The sequence below is a fragment of the Labeo rohita genome, chromosome 5 (genome assembly GCF_022985175.1).
Source record: "Labeo rohita strain BAU-BD-2019 chromosome 5, IGBB_LRoh.1.0, whole genome shotgun sequence".
NCBI classification, from domain to species: domain Eukaryota; kingdom Metazoa; phylum Chordata; class Actinopteri; order Cypriniformes; family Cyprinidae; genus Labeo; species Labeo rohita.
In genome coordinates this window covers 35,755,240-35,768,336 of record NC_066873.1, presented here as the reverse complement: position 1 = coordinate 35,768,336, position 13,097 = coordinate 35,755,240, and the positions used below count along the sequence as shown (strand labels likewise).

The 13,097-nt window shown below is 33.1% G+C and overlaps 1 protein-coding gene across 1 annotated transcript in view; it reads left to right on the top strand.

Annotated features, from left to right (window-relative positions):
- The window catches only part of LOC127165389 (uncharacterized), a 95,285-nt gene that overhangs the window by 76,410 nt on the left and 5,778 nt on the right, over window positions 1-13,097 (top strand). The window contains exons 30-38 of the mRNA XM_051109979.1: window positions 1,035-1,049; window positions 1,369-1,389; window positions 4,500-4,526; window positions 4,659-4,679; window positions 8,097-8,117; window positions 8,284-8,310; window positions 9,695-9,783; window positions 11,408-11,554; window positions 11,804-11,927. Coding sequence (XP_050965936.1) covers window positions 1,035-1,049; window positions 1,369-1,389; window positions 4,500-4,526; window positions 4,659-4,679; window positions 8,097-8,117; window positions 8,284-8,310; window positions 9,695-9,783; window positions 11,408-11,554; window positions 11,804-11,927 — 492 coding nt within the window. The remainder of the gene's footprint in view (window positions 1-1,034; window positions 1,050-1,368; window positions 1,390-4,499; window positions 4,527-4,658; window positions 4,680-8,096; window positions 8,118-8,283; window positions 8,311-9,694; window positions 9,784-11,407; window positions 11,555-11,803; window positions 11,928-13,097) is intronic.

The window sequence follows — 13,097 nt, the reverse complement described above, 5'->3', positions numbered from 1 at the left end:
AGAGAAGAAACTGTTGAATAAAGTCATTATTTTGGGGGGTTTTTTTGTGCACAAAAACTATTCTCTTAAACTATTCTGTTAAACAGTTTATATGATGTTCTTGCTACCTTTTTTATAAAATAATAAACAAAATAATGTATGGTTGTGGTTGTGTGGTTGTACTTTAAAATAAAAAGGTAGTATTAAATAAAAATACAATTATTTTACAGTAAACTTAAAAATAAAATGATAATATTTACTTTTTATATGAATTTTCATAATTTTCACACCTAAATTACCATGGTTTTATTTTTGTGTGTTGCTGGCAAGTAAGTACACAAACACTACCATGCAAACGTTACATTTTTATTATTATTTTTAACTTTCTGTTCATCAAAGAATCTTGAAAATGTATCAGTTTCCATTAATTATTAAGCAGCTTTCAAGACTTACTGAAGACTGAATGCTAAAAAAAACAGCTTTGCAGAAATAAATTACATTTTAAAATATATTAAAATTGAAATAATCATTAATATAGTTGTTATTTTAAATAGTAATAATATTTCACAGTCTTACTGTTTTTACTGTATTTTTAATCAAATAAATGCATCTTTGGTAAGCCTAGGAAATATCTTTAAAATAACGAAACCTTACTAGACTCCATACTTTTAAAAGGTAGTATTTAACATATTGAGACATGGTGGAATGATAAAAGCTCTCTTTCTGTTCTAACATGCTACGCTAGCAAAAGAGTATTTTGACATTTAACATATTTTTAACAATCTGCCATATTTAGGCATCAGCTATGTTCTGATTGCTGTCATTGCCACATCACACAGCAGTTTTGTTCTTGTTGTCGTGGTTAGGCATTTTTTTAAATCCACTTTTTAGCTGTTTTTAATGCACAGACGCATCCTATGTGAATAGCCCCTTGAGCAATCGACTGCTCCTGTTTGAAATTTCAACTTCCTTGTATGTCACCCTCACCCCCTGCCATTCATCCATCTGTTATTGACTGTTGTTTTTACTATCTTTCCTTTCATCTGTATGTACAGCTTGACAGGCAGAAGGTGGGTTTGTGAGAGCTAAATGCGTTAGTTTGATGTATGACAGTCGTAGTGAAGTAGTCGCTGCCATCGTATCAGATGCTTTGAGCAGATCAATCAAATATTTAGGGAGCGAGTTTCTTCTCTTCTGTTTAACTTCTTCCTCTGATTACCCAGTAGAATTATTTATCTAGATTTCTTCTTTCCTTCCCTTCAATTTTGTGTACGAAAGATATTGTGGTGTTTGAGTTGATCTGTTTGCTCATTTGCATTTTATAGCTGTTTAAACTTTATTCTTGGTTTGTTTTTGTTTTTACTGTCTTTTTGTTCATTCTTTCTGCAGTCTGTAACTAAGAAGGAAAAGGTGTGTGCACTTATGGTATTTTGGGTAGTACTTAAAGCTTGTGTGTGTGTATATATAATGCACCTAATGTCTATGGTGGTCACAGCCCTGGGGATGAGCATGAGTACTCTGAAGCAAAAATCGATCAAAAACAACTGTGGAGTTCAGCCAAAGGCATTAAATAGAACGGAAAGTCTTGAGATGTCTTTTTAAAAGTTAACTAGTTGTAACCTGGCAAACCATACTGATAATAATAGTGCTTGTGCCACAAGATGCTGGGGGAAAAAAATCAAAAATATGTGGCTCAAAGACCAACAATTGAAAATATGTGCGTAAGAAAGCAGCTTTGATATTTTGAAGTGAAAAGTTTAAGTTAGACCCCTGGAGTAAGATGCCTCATCACCGAATTGAGGCAGATGGTCCCCAATAGTATGTTTTTTTTTTTTTTTTTTTTCTTAGCATTTTATTGACTTGTTGCCAATTATTGAGTGTTTTTTTTTTTTTTTTTTGATAATTCCATGTATGAGATACATTTCAAACATAACCTTTATTTATCATAACCTGTAGGCCAGTTTTGGGTGAAATGATTAAATCTGCATTTATAGTTTCTTTAGATTAAACTGAATTATGGTATAGTGTAAGAAAGATGTAGCTCTTTGGCTTATTAAATTTTCTTGTATTATTTAAATACCTAAATTGATTAAAATACATAAATATGCATGTATTACACTAACATGTTTTGGTCAGTAAGATTTTGGTAAAAATAAATTTAAAGAAAGTAAAGTTTTTATTCACACTGAAATAGTTAAACGAGACAGTAAAGACATTAATAATGTTACAAAAAATCTATTTGAAAGAATACATTTGACCTGAAAAAATCCTGAAAAACATCATCGTTACCACAAAATATTAAGCAATATTAAAATGTTTTCATCATTGATTATAATAAGAACTGAGATTCTTTCTTTGGTGCTTTCTTGAGCAGCAAATCAGCATATTATAATGATTTCTGAAGGATCATGTGACTCTGAAGTTTGGAATAATGATGCTGAAAATTGTTACCTGGTCTAATGACAAAAACGTACCTCTGAGAACTTTTTCACAAGACGTGAAATACGTACCAATAAGTACATACCCCTGCAGTTTCCAGCAGAAATTAACAGTAGAGGTGGTAAAACAGTGAGCACTTGTAATCATTTTCATACACAGTTACTTATGATTATAGCTCCATATATTTTGCTTTCCAGACATAACAAGCTTGCTTGGTTGCTTGGCACGGAATTGGATGCGGAATCCTGTGAAAATCATGACTCACGATGAAAGAGCTGAAAGATGAAAGACTGAAAAATAAGCTAAAATAGCATGATTACATTTTTACTTCACATTCGCTTTTGTTCATACTGTACGATCAAAATCAAATGATTTGCGATATTCGGTTGGAGTGCTTCAAAATAGTGAATAATTTTGCAATGCAGTGGTTTAACTGATTCAGAGTTTTGAAAAGCTCCCATCACTACGTGCTTTTTAAAATTGTTACAAGCGATATCAAAATTCGAAAATGAAATCATTTAACTAAAGATATACGAGACTAATACATTTCTGTTACATGTTAAACCGTACTTTTATTTTGACAAGTTGCTGGTTAGTTTTTGTGTACGCTATGATATGATGCTAATTTTCTCAGATGAAACAGTAAAATTCACATGAAGAGACTCTCACAGCAGCTCTGGAGATTAAGTTCATACGTTTATTTCATCATATAATCAGACCCAAAGGCCGAAAACCACCGCGAGTCTCACGTGTGCTTCACTATTCACAAAACCACGTCTCCGCCATTCATTCATACAGAGCCAAGCGAAACATGGAGGATTCATATTTAAACCGTCTTTTTGCATTTTAATATTCACAGACACTAGTCCATACCGCGATTCGAAAATTAAGTGAGAGTCCTGCTTTTGATTTATTCATCCAGAAATTGATGAATTCTAGCATTCCGCGCTATAGAGTAAATCCGTTTTTATGAATGGACTCCATGATCCCGTCCGCGTATTCACGGAGAAATTGTAGACGCGTGTCCACGTAGAGACAGAAATGACATTCTGTTGTGTAAATAAGATAAATAACATAAGACTATTTTATTTGTTTAATAAAAGAACAAGGTATGGACCTGTTCTATAGCAAAAGGTAACCTTAAATGACTTCTGTTGTGATCTGGCGCTATATAGAAAATAAAGTTTATTTGACCTTTAAGGGGGGCGGGGGGTGCCGTAGGGGAAACTAATATAATGGCAGGGGAAACACTGAACTGTAATGATCAATATATAATTAATACTAATATTTTTATTCATTTACATAGTATGGTTTAGTAAGCTACTTTTTTTTTTTTTTTTTTCCGTTCAGTATCCAGTATCGGTCGATTAATCGGTATCCAAGTTATCGGTATCGGTAAAATCCAATATCGGTCCATCTCTAATATGTATGTTCACCTGTTCTGGGGGGAAAAAAACGAACACTCTTTTAGTGCCACCCAGTGGACATTTTAAATTGAATATGTCACGAAATGTACATGGCCATACATATTTCGCGTTCTTGCGAAAAAAGCTCCCAGAGGTACGTTTTTGTTGTGAGACCAGTTTGCAAAATTCAGCTTTGCCGTCATATGAATAAATTATATTTTAAATTCAATTAAAATAGAAAACGGTTATTTTAAATTCTAATAATATTTCACAATATTACTGTTTGTAATTTATTTTTAATTAAATAAATGCAGCCTTGGTGATCATAGAGAGATATCTTTCAAAAACTTTAAAAAATCTCACTGACCCCAAACGTTTGAACATGAGTATTTTTAAATATGCATATATTATGTATATTTTTACATAGTCATTAAAAATGTAAACACATTTTGCTTCCTGCTCCAGGTACAGGATCATCTTCATTATGTTAATGTTATGCTATAACAACTAAATTAGCAAATGTTTGCTTTTTTTTCCTTTAATGTATTGAATAATGCATTACGTGTGCTCATTTAGATTCAGCATATAAGAGCTTATAGTTTGTATCTTGTGTGTTTGTTTGTGTATGTCTATGTTTTTTTGATTCATGTGTTTGTTTCCATGTTCTGGCATCAGGGGGAAAAGAAGGACAAAGAGAAGGAGGTTTGTGTGCACACACACACACACACACACACACACACACACACAGTTTGTCTGTGGTAGTATTGCCCCATAGTCTCTGGATCAACAGGACTCTGTGTGATATTGAATGTAATTTTGTTTCTGTGTCTCAAGGATGAGAACATGACCACAGAGGTGGGTGATGGAGCTGAGGTAATAAGCTGATGCACGTCTGTGGGTGTGTGTGTGTGTGTGTGTGTCTGTGTGTGGTACTTTCTGAAACATGATAGAACAAGGTCTCATTAGTGTGAGGAGCAAGTGTGTGTATAAAATCTGAAGGGAAGGAGAGATGTGAGCTGTGTGGCTGTGATCCTGTCCCCAGGGTTCCAGTACCTCATTGTGAGAGTCTTGTTTTTTAGGTGGAATATGATTCTTGTGCCCTGATGTGACATAAAAACAATTATCCATAATTCAAAGCTTAAATAATGATGTGCCTTAGGCAAATAATATGATTTAGCTGTTGTCAGTGAATAAGTAATCATTGTTTTGGTAAACACAGTAGCAGATGCTTATTAAAGTTTTTTCTGCTGTCTTGGAGTGTTTTTCTAGAGCAAAATCTAAAACACTCATTAGGACAATCCATGTGTTTTATGGGTAGTTTAAGGTAGTCTTGTGCTGCCAGGCTTTTGATTGAAGTCTGGTCAACTTTGCTACTTATAAAGAAGTTTGGATCATTTTAATGACTTGAAACTTTGATTTTTTTTCAGCAAAATAAACCAATCCTTATTCAAAATATTATATTTTCAGTAGCCAATACAGTACGAGTCAAAAGTTTTGGAGCAGTAAGATTTTTAAAGAAGTCTCTTCTGCTCACCAAGCCTGCATTTATTTGATCCAAAGTTCAGCAAAAACGGCAATATTGTGAAATGTTTTTACTATTTAAAATAACTGCTTTCTATTTGAATATGCAATTTATTCCTGTGATCAAAGCTACATTTTCAGCATCATTACTCCAGTCTTCAGTGTTTTTTTTTTATTTATTTATTTTTTTTATGGGGAATAAATTATAGAAAAATGAATACTTTTTTTTTTTTTTTTTTTTAGCAAGGATGCTAAAAATTAAATTAGATTTGATTAAGTTAATCAAAAGTGATGATAAAGATAATGTTTTAAAATATTTCTATTTTAGATAAATGATGATGTTCTTCAGAACTTTCTATGCAAATCAAAGACCTGAAAAAATTCTACTCAGCTGGTTTCGACATTATAAAAATAATAATAAATGTTTTTTGAGCAGCAAATCCGAATATTAGAATGATATCTGAAGGATTATGTGACTGGAGTAATGATGCTAAAAATTCAGCTTTGAAATCTTAGGAATAAATGACATTTTAAAATATATTCAAATAGAATTTAGTGAGTTATTTTAAAAAGTAAAAATATTTTAAAATGTACTGTTTTACTGTACTTTGAATCAAATAAATGCAGGCTTGGTGAGAAGAAGAGACTTTACAAAAACATTAAAGGAGAAGTCCACTTCCAGAAAACAAATTTACAAAAAAATGTACTCACCCCCTTGTCATTCAAGATGTTCATGTCTTTCTTTCTTCAGCCCGTAAAGAAATTATGTCTTTTGAGGAAAACATTTCAGGATTTTTCTCCATACAATGGACTGATATGGTGCCCCGATTTTGAACTTCCAAAATGCAGTTTAAATGCGGCTTCAAACGATCCCAAATACGGTTGTAAAACCGAGGAAGAAGGGTCTTATCTAGCCAAACGATTGGTTATTTTCATTTAAAAAAATACAATTTAAATACTTTTTAATCTTAAATGCTCATGTTGTCTTTCTCTCCCTGAACCCTGTGTATTCTGCCTCAGGACAGTTATGTCGACAGGGTATGTTGAAAAACTCCAATCGTAATTTCTCCCTCAACTTCAAAAATCATTTCAAAATCATCCTACATCACTGCAGAAGTACCGACCCAGTCTTTGCAAAGTGAACATGCAAAGAAGATCAAACACCCTTAACAAACAAAAAGGTAAAACAGCGATATAAGACGATTTTGAAGTTGAGGGAGAACATGAGATGGGAGTTTTTCAACAAACCCTAACTGTCATGAACTGGAAAAAAACAGTTCAGGCAGAGTAAGACAAGACAATTGTATTATTTTTATAAAAATAACCGATCATTTTCCCTAGATAATACCCTTCTTCCTTGGCTGGGATGATTTACAACCGCATTTGGGATTGTTTGAAGCCGCATTTAAACTGAATTTTGGAAGTTCAAAATCGGGGCATCATATCAGTCCATTATATGGAGAAAATCCTGAAATGTTTCCCTCAAAAAACCTAATTTCTTTTATGGCTGAAAAAAGAAAGACATGAACATCTTGGATGACAAGGGGTGAGTACATTACCTGTCAATTTTTGTTCTGGAAGTGGACTTCTCCTTTAAAAATCTTACTGTTCAAAAACTTTTGACTGGTAGTGTACAATCTTTAATCATACTCTGAATTAGGAAATCATTATAATTCAACCAAAAGATAAATTTGTCTGTGTCTTTTGGACAGTGTCTTTGAAGGAGTAGTTTACTCCAGAATTAAAATTTCCTGATAATTTACTCACAATGTCATGTAAGATGTTCATGTTTTTCTTTCTTCAGTTGAAAAGAAATTAAGTGGAATAAGTGTAAATAGTGGACTTCAATGGGAACCAACATACTGAAGGTCCAAATTGCAGTTTGAAAACAGCTTCAAAGGGCTCTACACAATCCCAGCCAGAAATACGGGTCTTATCTAGCGAAACAATTGGTCGTTTTCTAAAATGATTAAAAATTCTATACTTTCTAACCACAAATTCTCGTCTTGCACTACCTCTGCAATGCACTTCTGTGATTTCATAGATCATGGTGGAAAGCACTTGTGTGGTTAGTTCTTCGTCTGCGTACTCTGGTTCAAAAGGGTAGGGTAGAGTGAAAAACTCCATCTAATTTTGTCCTCCAACTTAAAAATCATCCAACATCGTTGTTTTACCTTTTTTTTTTTTTTTTTTTTTTTGTAAAGGGTGTTTGACTTTCTTTGCACGTTCACTTTGTAAACACTGGGTCGGTACTTCCAGCTAAGTCAGGCGTGATCTTTCCAATGTGATTATGTAATGTGTGAAGTCTTTCTTTAATTAAAAATTAATGCTTCATTCAGCAAGGATGCAAACGGGAGAAATGGCTGCTGAAAACGTAGCTTTTCCCTCACAGGAATAAATTACATTTTAAAATACATTCAAAATATCAAACTGCATTCACAAACCAGCACTGTGTAAACATAATCACGCTAACCAAGTTGTCAGTCACCTAATACACATTACACTATATGATAGCCACTAAGACACACATTTTTATTCATGTGTGTCATCTGGAGCTTTCAGATCCAGTTGCTGTTGTACTCAGTTTATTTAACTTTGTGTCTGCTGTGATGAGTAAATACAGTTGTCAGTGGCAAATACTGATTTTGTGAATGTGACTTAGACAGTAGATTAGATTTCACATCTGTCAGACTAAAATTGAGTTTGACTTTGAATGTTTTTCCCGTTTTATTTATTCAATTTTTTCTTTAGCCCAAAGATGAGGAAAAAGAGGTGTGTGGCGTTTCCCTTGCAGTTTAAGCTTTAACATTCCTGTATTTATCTCAATTCTAACATTCAGAAGCATTTGTGCCATTGAGGATTTGCTCAGCTGTATCATTTTTCTCTCTGTGCCTTTTCTTTTGTTTCCCTGTGTTATTTTCACTCTGTCCCTTGGTAGAAAGAGGCAACAGTCGACACAAAAAAGGTGCGATAATCATCATGGGTGTATGTGAGTGTGTGTATGTGCGAGCGAGACTCTGTCATGTTGTTTTGCTAGAAGCCTGGCTATCTCTTCCCTCCTCCTGAGACTTTCCCTATCACCATGATAGCATAGTGCAAAGACGTCCAGACAAACATGCATTTATGATCAGTTCTGTGCATCCACTGGCCTCAGTGCAAGTCCATAAGTACTGTTCACTTAATCCACAATTAAAAATGCTAATTTGCACTAAATTTTACAACCAGAAAGTGTCCAAATTAAAGTATATCAGTTGTTTTTCTATAACAACGTATGTTTAAATTGTGGTTCAAGTGTCCAAATACTTTTTGTTGGGGCCACGTTCTTGTATGGATAAAGATGCTGTTGTTCTATATTTTTAAAGAGATAGTTTCAAAAATGAAAATTCTTAATTACTCACCCTCATGTTGTTCCAAACCTGTAAGACCTTTCATCTTTGAATCTTTTCTGACCCTGCATAGACAGCAATGTAATTACCACGTTTACAGAAGAGAAGACACGAAATTGAGGGAATTATTACATAACATTGTTATTTTTTTGTTTTCTTTGTGCACAAAAAGCATTTTCATGGCTTGATAAAATTACGGTTGAACCACTGATGTCACATGGACTATTTTAACAATGTCCTTACTACCTTTCTGGTCCTTGACCGTGTCAGTTGCATTGTTGTCTATGCAGTAAGCTCTCGGATTTCATCCAAATTATCTTAATTTGTGTTCAGAAGATAAACAAAGGTCTTTTGGGTTTGGAACAACATAAGTGTGAGTAATTAATGACAAAACGTTAATTTTTTGGTGAACTATCCCTTTAAAATTTAATTGGTGCTTTCAGTCTTTGAATAGCCATAGGCTAGAAGACAGAAAGCAAACAAAACCTACTTAAAAGTTTTCTCTGTTTTACCATCCTGATTGCCAGAACCAAATCTACATCCCTTATACTGTCGATATTGTGTGGTGTTTTAATTGTCCTTCCTCTGCAGCATTAAACTGAATAAATAAATGTTACTATTGTTCATTATTGGAATGAAATAATAACTCCTCCATTCTTTGTTTTGGTATTTTTTTTATACCTGCTTTAATTAAGCTGTTGTTGGATCTGACAGATATATTGCTGAAGACTTTTCTTAGCGTTGAAAATGGCTTTAACAGAGAATGTTTTCAATTTGTTTCACTTCCCTGATGCTGATGCACTTGCAGAACCATGACAAACAGACATGGTGAATTTTTTCCCCCCTCTACATCTTCTCCTTGCCTTTCCACACCTCTGCCTAGTTTAAGTTTGATATTTTCTATTAAACTAACACTTCTTCCCGTGTGTGTGTGCGCGTGTGTGCATGTGTTACTCTTGACAGCTCGACTCAGAGGCTGCGGATATCCTCAATGACCTGCAAGGGAAGCTTAATTCTGTTCTGGATAACCTGAGTGGCATGTTTGCGAAGAGGTAAACTTAATTTTCTGAGGCTGAATTTCATCTGTATATCATTATTACAATCTTTCTGTGTGTTCGGCTTGTAAATGTCACCTTTGTCATAATATCTCTTTCAGAAAATTACTATTCTTTGGATTTGTTTTGGTTATTTTGATGCACTTTGAATGCATCTATGAACAATATAAATTAATACTATATAAACATGTTTAGGGCTGGGTTTGCGATTCGATTCTTATTTCGATTCAGTATCGATTATTTTGGATATACATCAGGTACAGTACATGGTAAATTTTCTCACGAAAAAATCTCTTAACTAATGCTGTAAAATATATATGAGTCTACGTTACTATAATATTAAAGACTAAAATTAACTGATTTGTATACAAACACTTAAATTACACTCAATTTTTTATAAATGTAACGTTTTTCAAGTTTTTATAATATTAAAGTATAATACTTTATAATAGTTTAAATGATTGAAATTGTTAAAAATATTACATAATTATATTTCTACTATTTTCTTTCTGAAATATAAACATATGGAGGATGTTATAAAAGCTTTACAGATTTATTAACATAAAGAACAGTAAAAACTGTAATGAATATGTTATATGGTGCATATTTAGCAACTCTTCATTTTGGCCTTTGGATGTTCATTCATGTTTATTTCATGCTGAAACTGGTATTAAAGAGAAGGAGATCAGTTCTCCCGCTTCTCTTAAACTGAGGTGCTACAGCAATTATTGTTTGAATATTGTAATAAAAAGGAAAGAATATGAAATCTGAGACTTTGTTTCATATCAAAAGTAACCAAGCACAAAGCTTATTGTGATTTATTATATTAGAGGTGCGCTACAATGTTCCGTTCATTAACTAAAAAAACAGGCTAATAAATTCTTGGGATTTTAAGAATCAATATAGTTTTGTAAAAATGAGAATCATTTAAAACTTCTTCTTCTTCTTCTTCTTCTTCTTCTTCTTCTTCTTCTTCTTCTTCTTCTTCTTCTTCTTCTTCTTCTTCTTCTTCTTCTTCTTCTTCTTCTTCTTCTTCTTCTTCTTCTTCTTTATTAATTTTTGTATTTACCCAGCCCTAAGCATAATTTTTAAAGAGGTCATATGATGTTGTTAAAAAGAACATTATTTTGTGTATTTGGTGTAATTGTTTACGCAGTTTAAGGTGAAAGGTGAAAAAAAAATATTTTCCACATACTGTACATTGTTATTGCTCCTCTCTGCCCCACATTTCTAATATGTGTCGATTTTTAAAGTGCAGTGTGCTCTGTAATAAGGCTGAAACGATTCCTCGAGTAACTCGAATACAAAAAAATCATCGGCTTCGTTTAGTCCATTTACTGTAACTACGCGCGGAACATTGTGTTTCCGTGCATGCTCTTTAATAAAGAAAAATGACTTCTTATCCAATTACTCGATTAATTGATAGAATAATCGGTAGAATACTTGATTACTAAAATAATCGATAGCTACAGCCCTACTCTGTAATAATAAAATAGTGTCTTTATCACTGTCAAACTGTGTTTATTTGTTGACCTAATTTCAAGTGATTGAATTATGCAATTTTTTTTCTTTATCCTTTTACCATTCCTGTCTCCTTCTCGCTCTTTCTGTATGCATATAGTTTCCTGGCCCGCATAAATGCATGTGTGCGTCAAATGGCGGAGATCCTGTATCAGATTAAAGGACCTCTGAATCAGAACACTCGTAACACAGCGGAGGCTGATGCAGACAACGCACTGCGGCCGCTTATGGAGTTCCTCGACACAAAGTCAGTTCAACTCAACTTCCTTCAGTTTCAAATCAGTTGTCATATTTTGCCACACTGAAGGTCTCCATGTGTGCCTGTTTCTGTTTCTGCCTATTTCACACTTGGCATTCTAAACGAGAGCTGAGAAATGTGGAATAATAACCTGTCATCAGCTTGAATTGTATTATATCTCACAAATTCCCCATGGAAATTCCCCAGAATTCCAAATGTAATATGTACAGACACATGTCTGTTTGCGATGTGTTGCAGCCTCAGCATCTTTGCAGACATATGTGACAAGACCGTGTTGAAGCGTGTGCTAAAGGACCTCTGGAGGAATGTTCTGATCTGCATGGAGAAAACGATTGTGTTACCTCAGAGCAGCGACAGTATAGTGAGTTATTTTACAGGACACACACATGATCTGTAGTGTTAGACACCTAAAAACTAAATTTAGGACAAACAGTACTATGATTCTCTGTCCCTGCTCTCAGAACAGCATATGTGACCCTGGACCACAAAAGTAGCATGGGTATATTTATAGCAATAGCCAAAAATACATTGTATGGGTCCATTTTTTTATTTTTTTATTTTTTATTTTTTGCCAAACAACATTAGGATATTAAGTAAAGATCATGTTCCATGAAGATATTTTGTACATTTCCTTCCGTAAATGTATCAAATTTTTGATTAGCAATGTGCATTGCTAACAGTTTCATTTGGACAACTTTAAAGGCGATTTTCTCAATATTTAGATTTTTTTTTTTTTTTTTCTTTTTGTTTTTGCACCTTCAGATTCTAGATTTTCAAATAATTGCATCTCTGCCAAATATTGTCCTTTCCTAACAAACCACACATCGATGGAAAGCTAATTTCAGCATGCAGATGATGTATAAATGACTGGTTTTGTGGTCCAGGGTCACACATATGCAGTTTTACTAGCACAAAATGGTCATTATCATTTTTTTTTTTTTTTTTTAATTATCATTTTAATCGTCAGTGTTAGTTAATATTTAGTGATAGCAATGAGTACAGTACTCAAGCAATCAGATGTGACAGTGATGATCAGTCATGAAAGCACAATAACTGCATAATTTTCCACTTTCACTTTCCTTACTTCCCTCCTCATTTTCAGTTTTTATTTTTTTACATTTTTACTGTAGCATTTTGCATTTGCAAAAAAGAGGTTGAGAAAAGAGATGTGACTGATTAAGAAAATTATAATTTCATAAATCTGAATGAAATTTCCTCAGTGTGCCAAAAAAAGAGATTTATTTTATTTTATTTTAAAATATTTTTTAAATTTAAAAATATTTAAAAATATTATTAAAATGTAAAATATATTTAAAATATTATATAAAATATATATTTTTTAAGCTTATTTTTATTTTTATTTTGTGGCAGCCATTTTCTAACTGGTGGTAACTTGTGGTCTAATTTGTCAGAATGCAGTGTTTTTAAAGCTATTTTTAAATTGAGATGGCATTTGCGCTGCTTATGGCAAGTTGCTGATTAAAAATGTCTAGGAAGTGAATGTTTGCATAGGATTAGGCTTATATTTGAT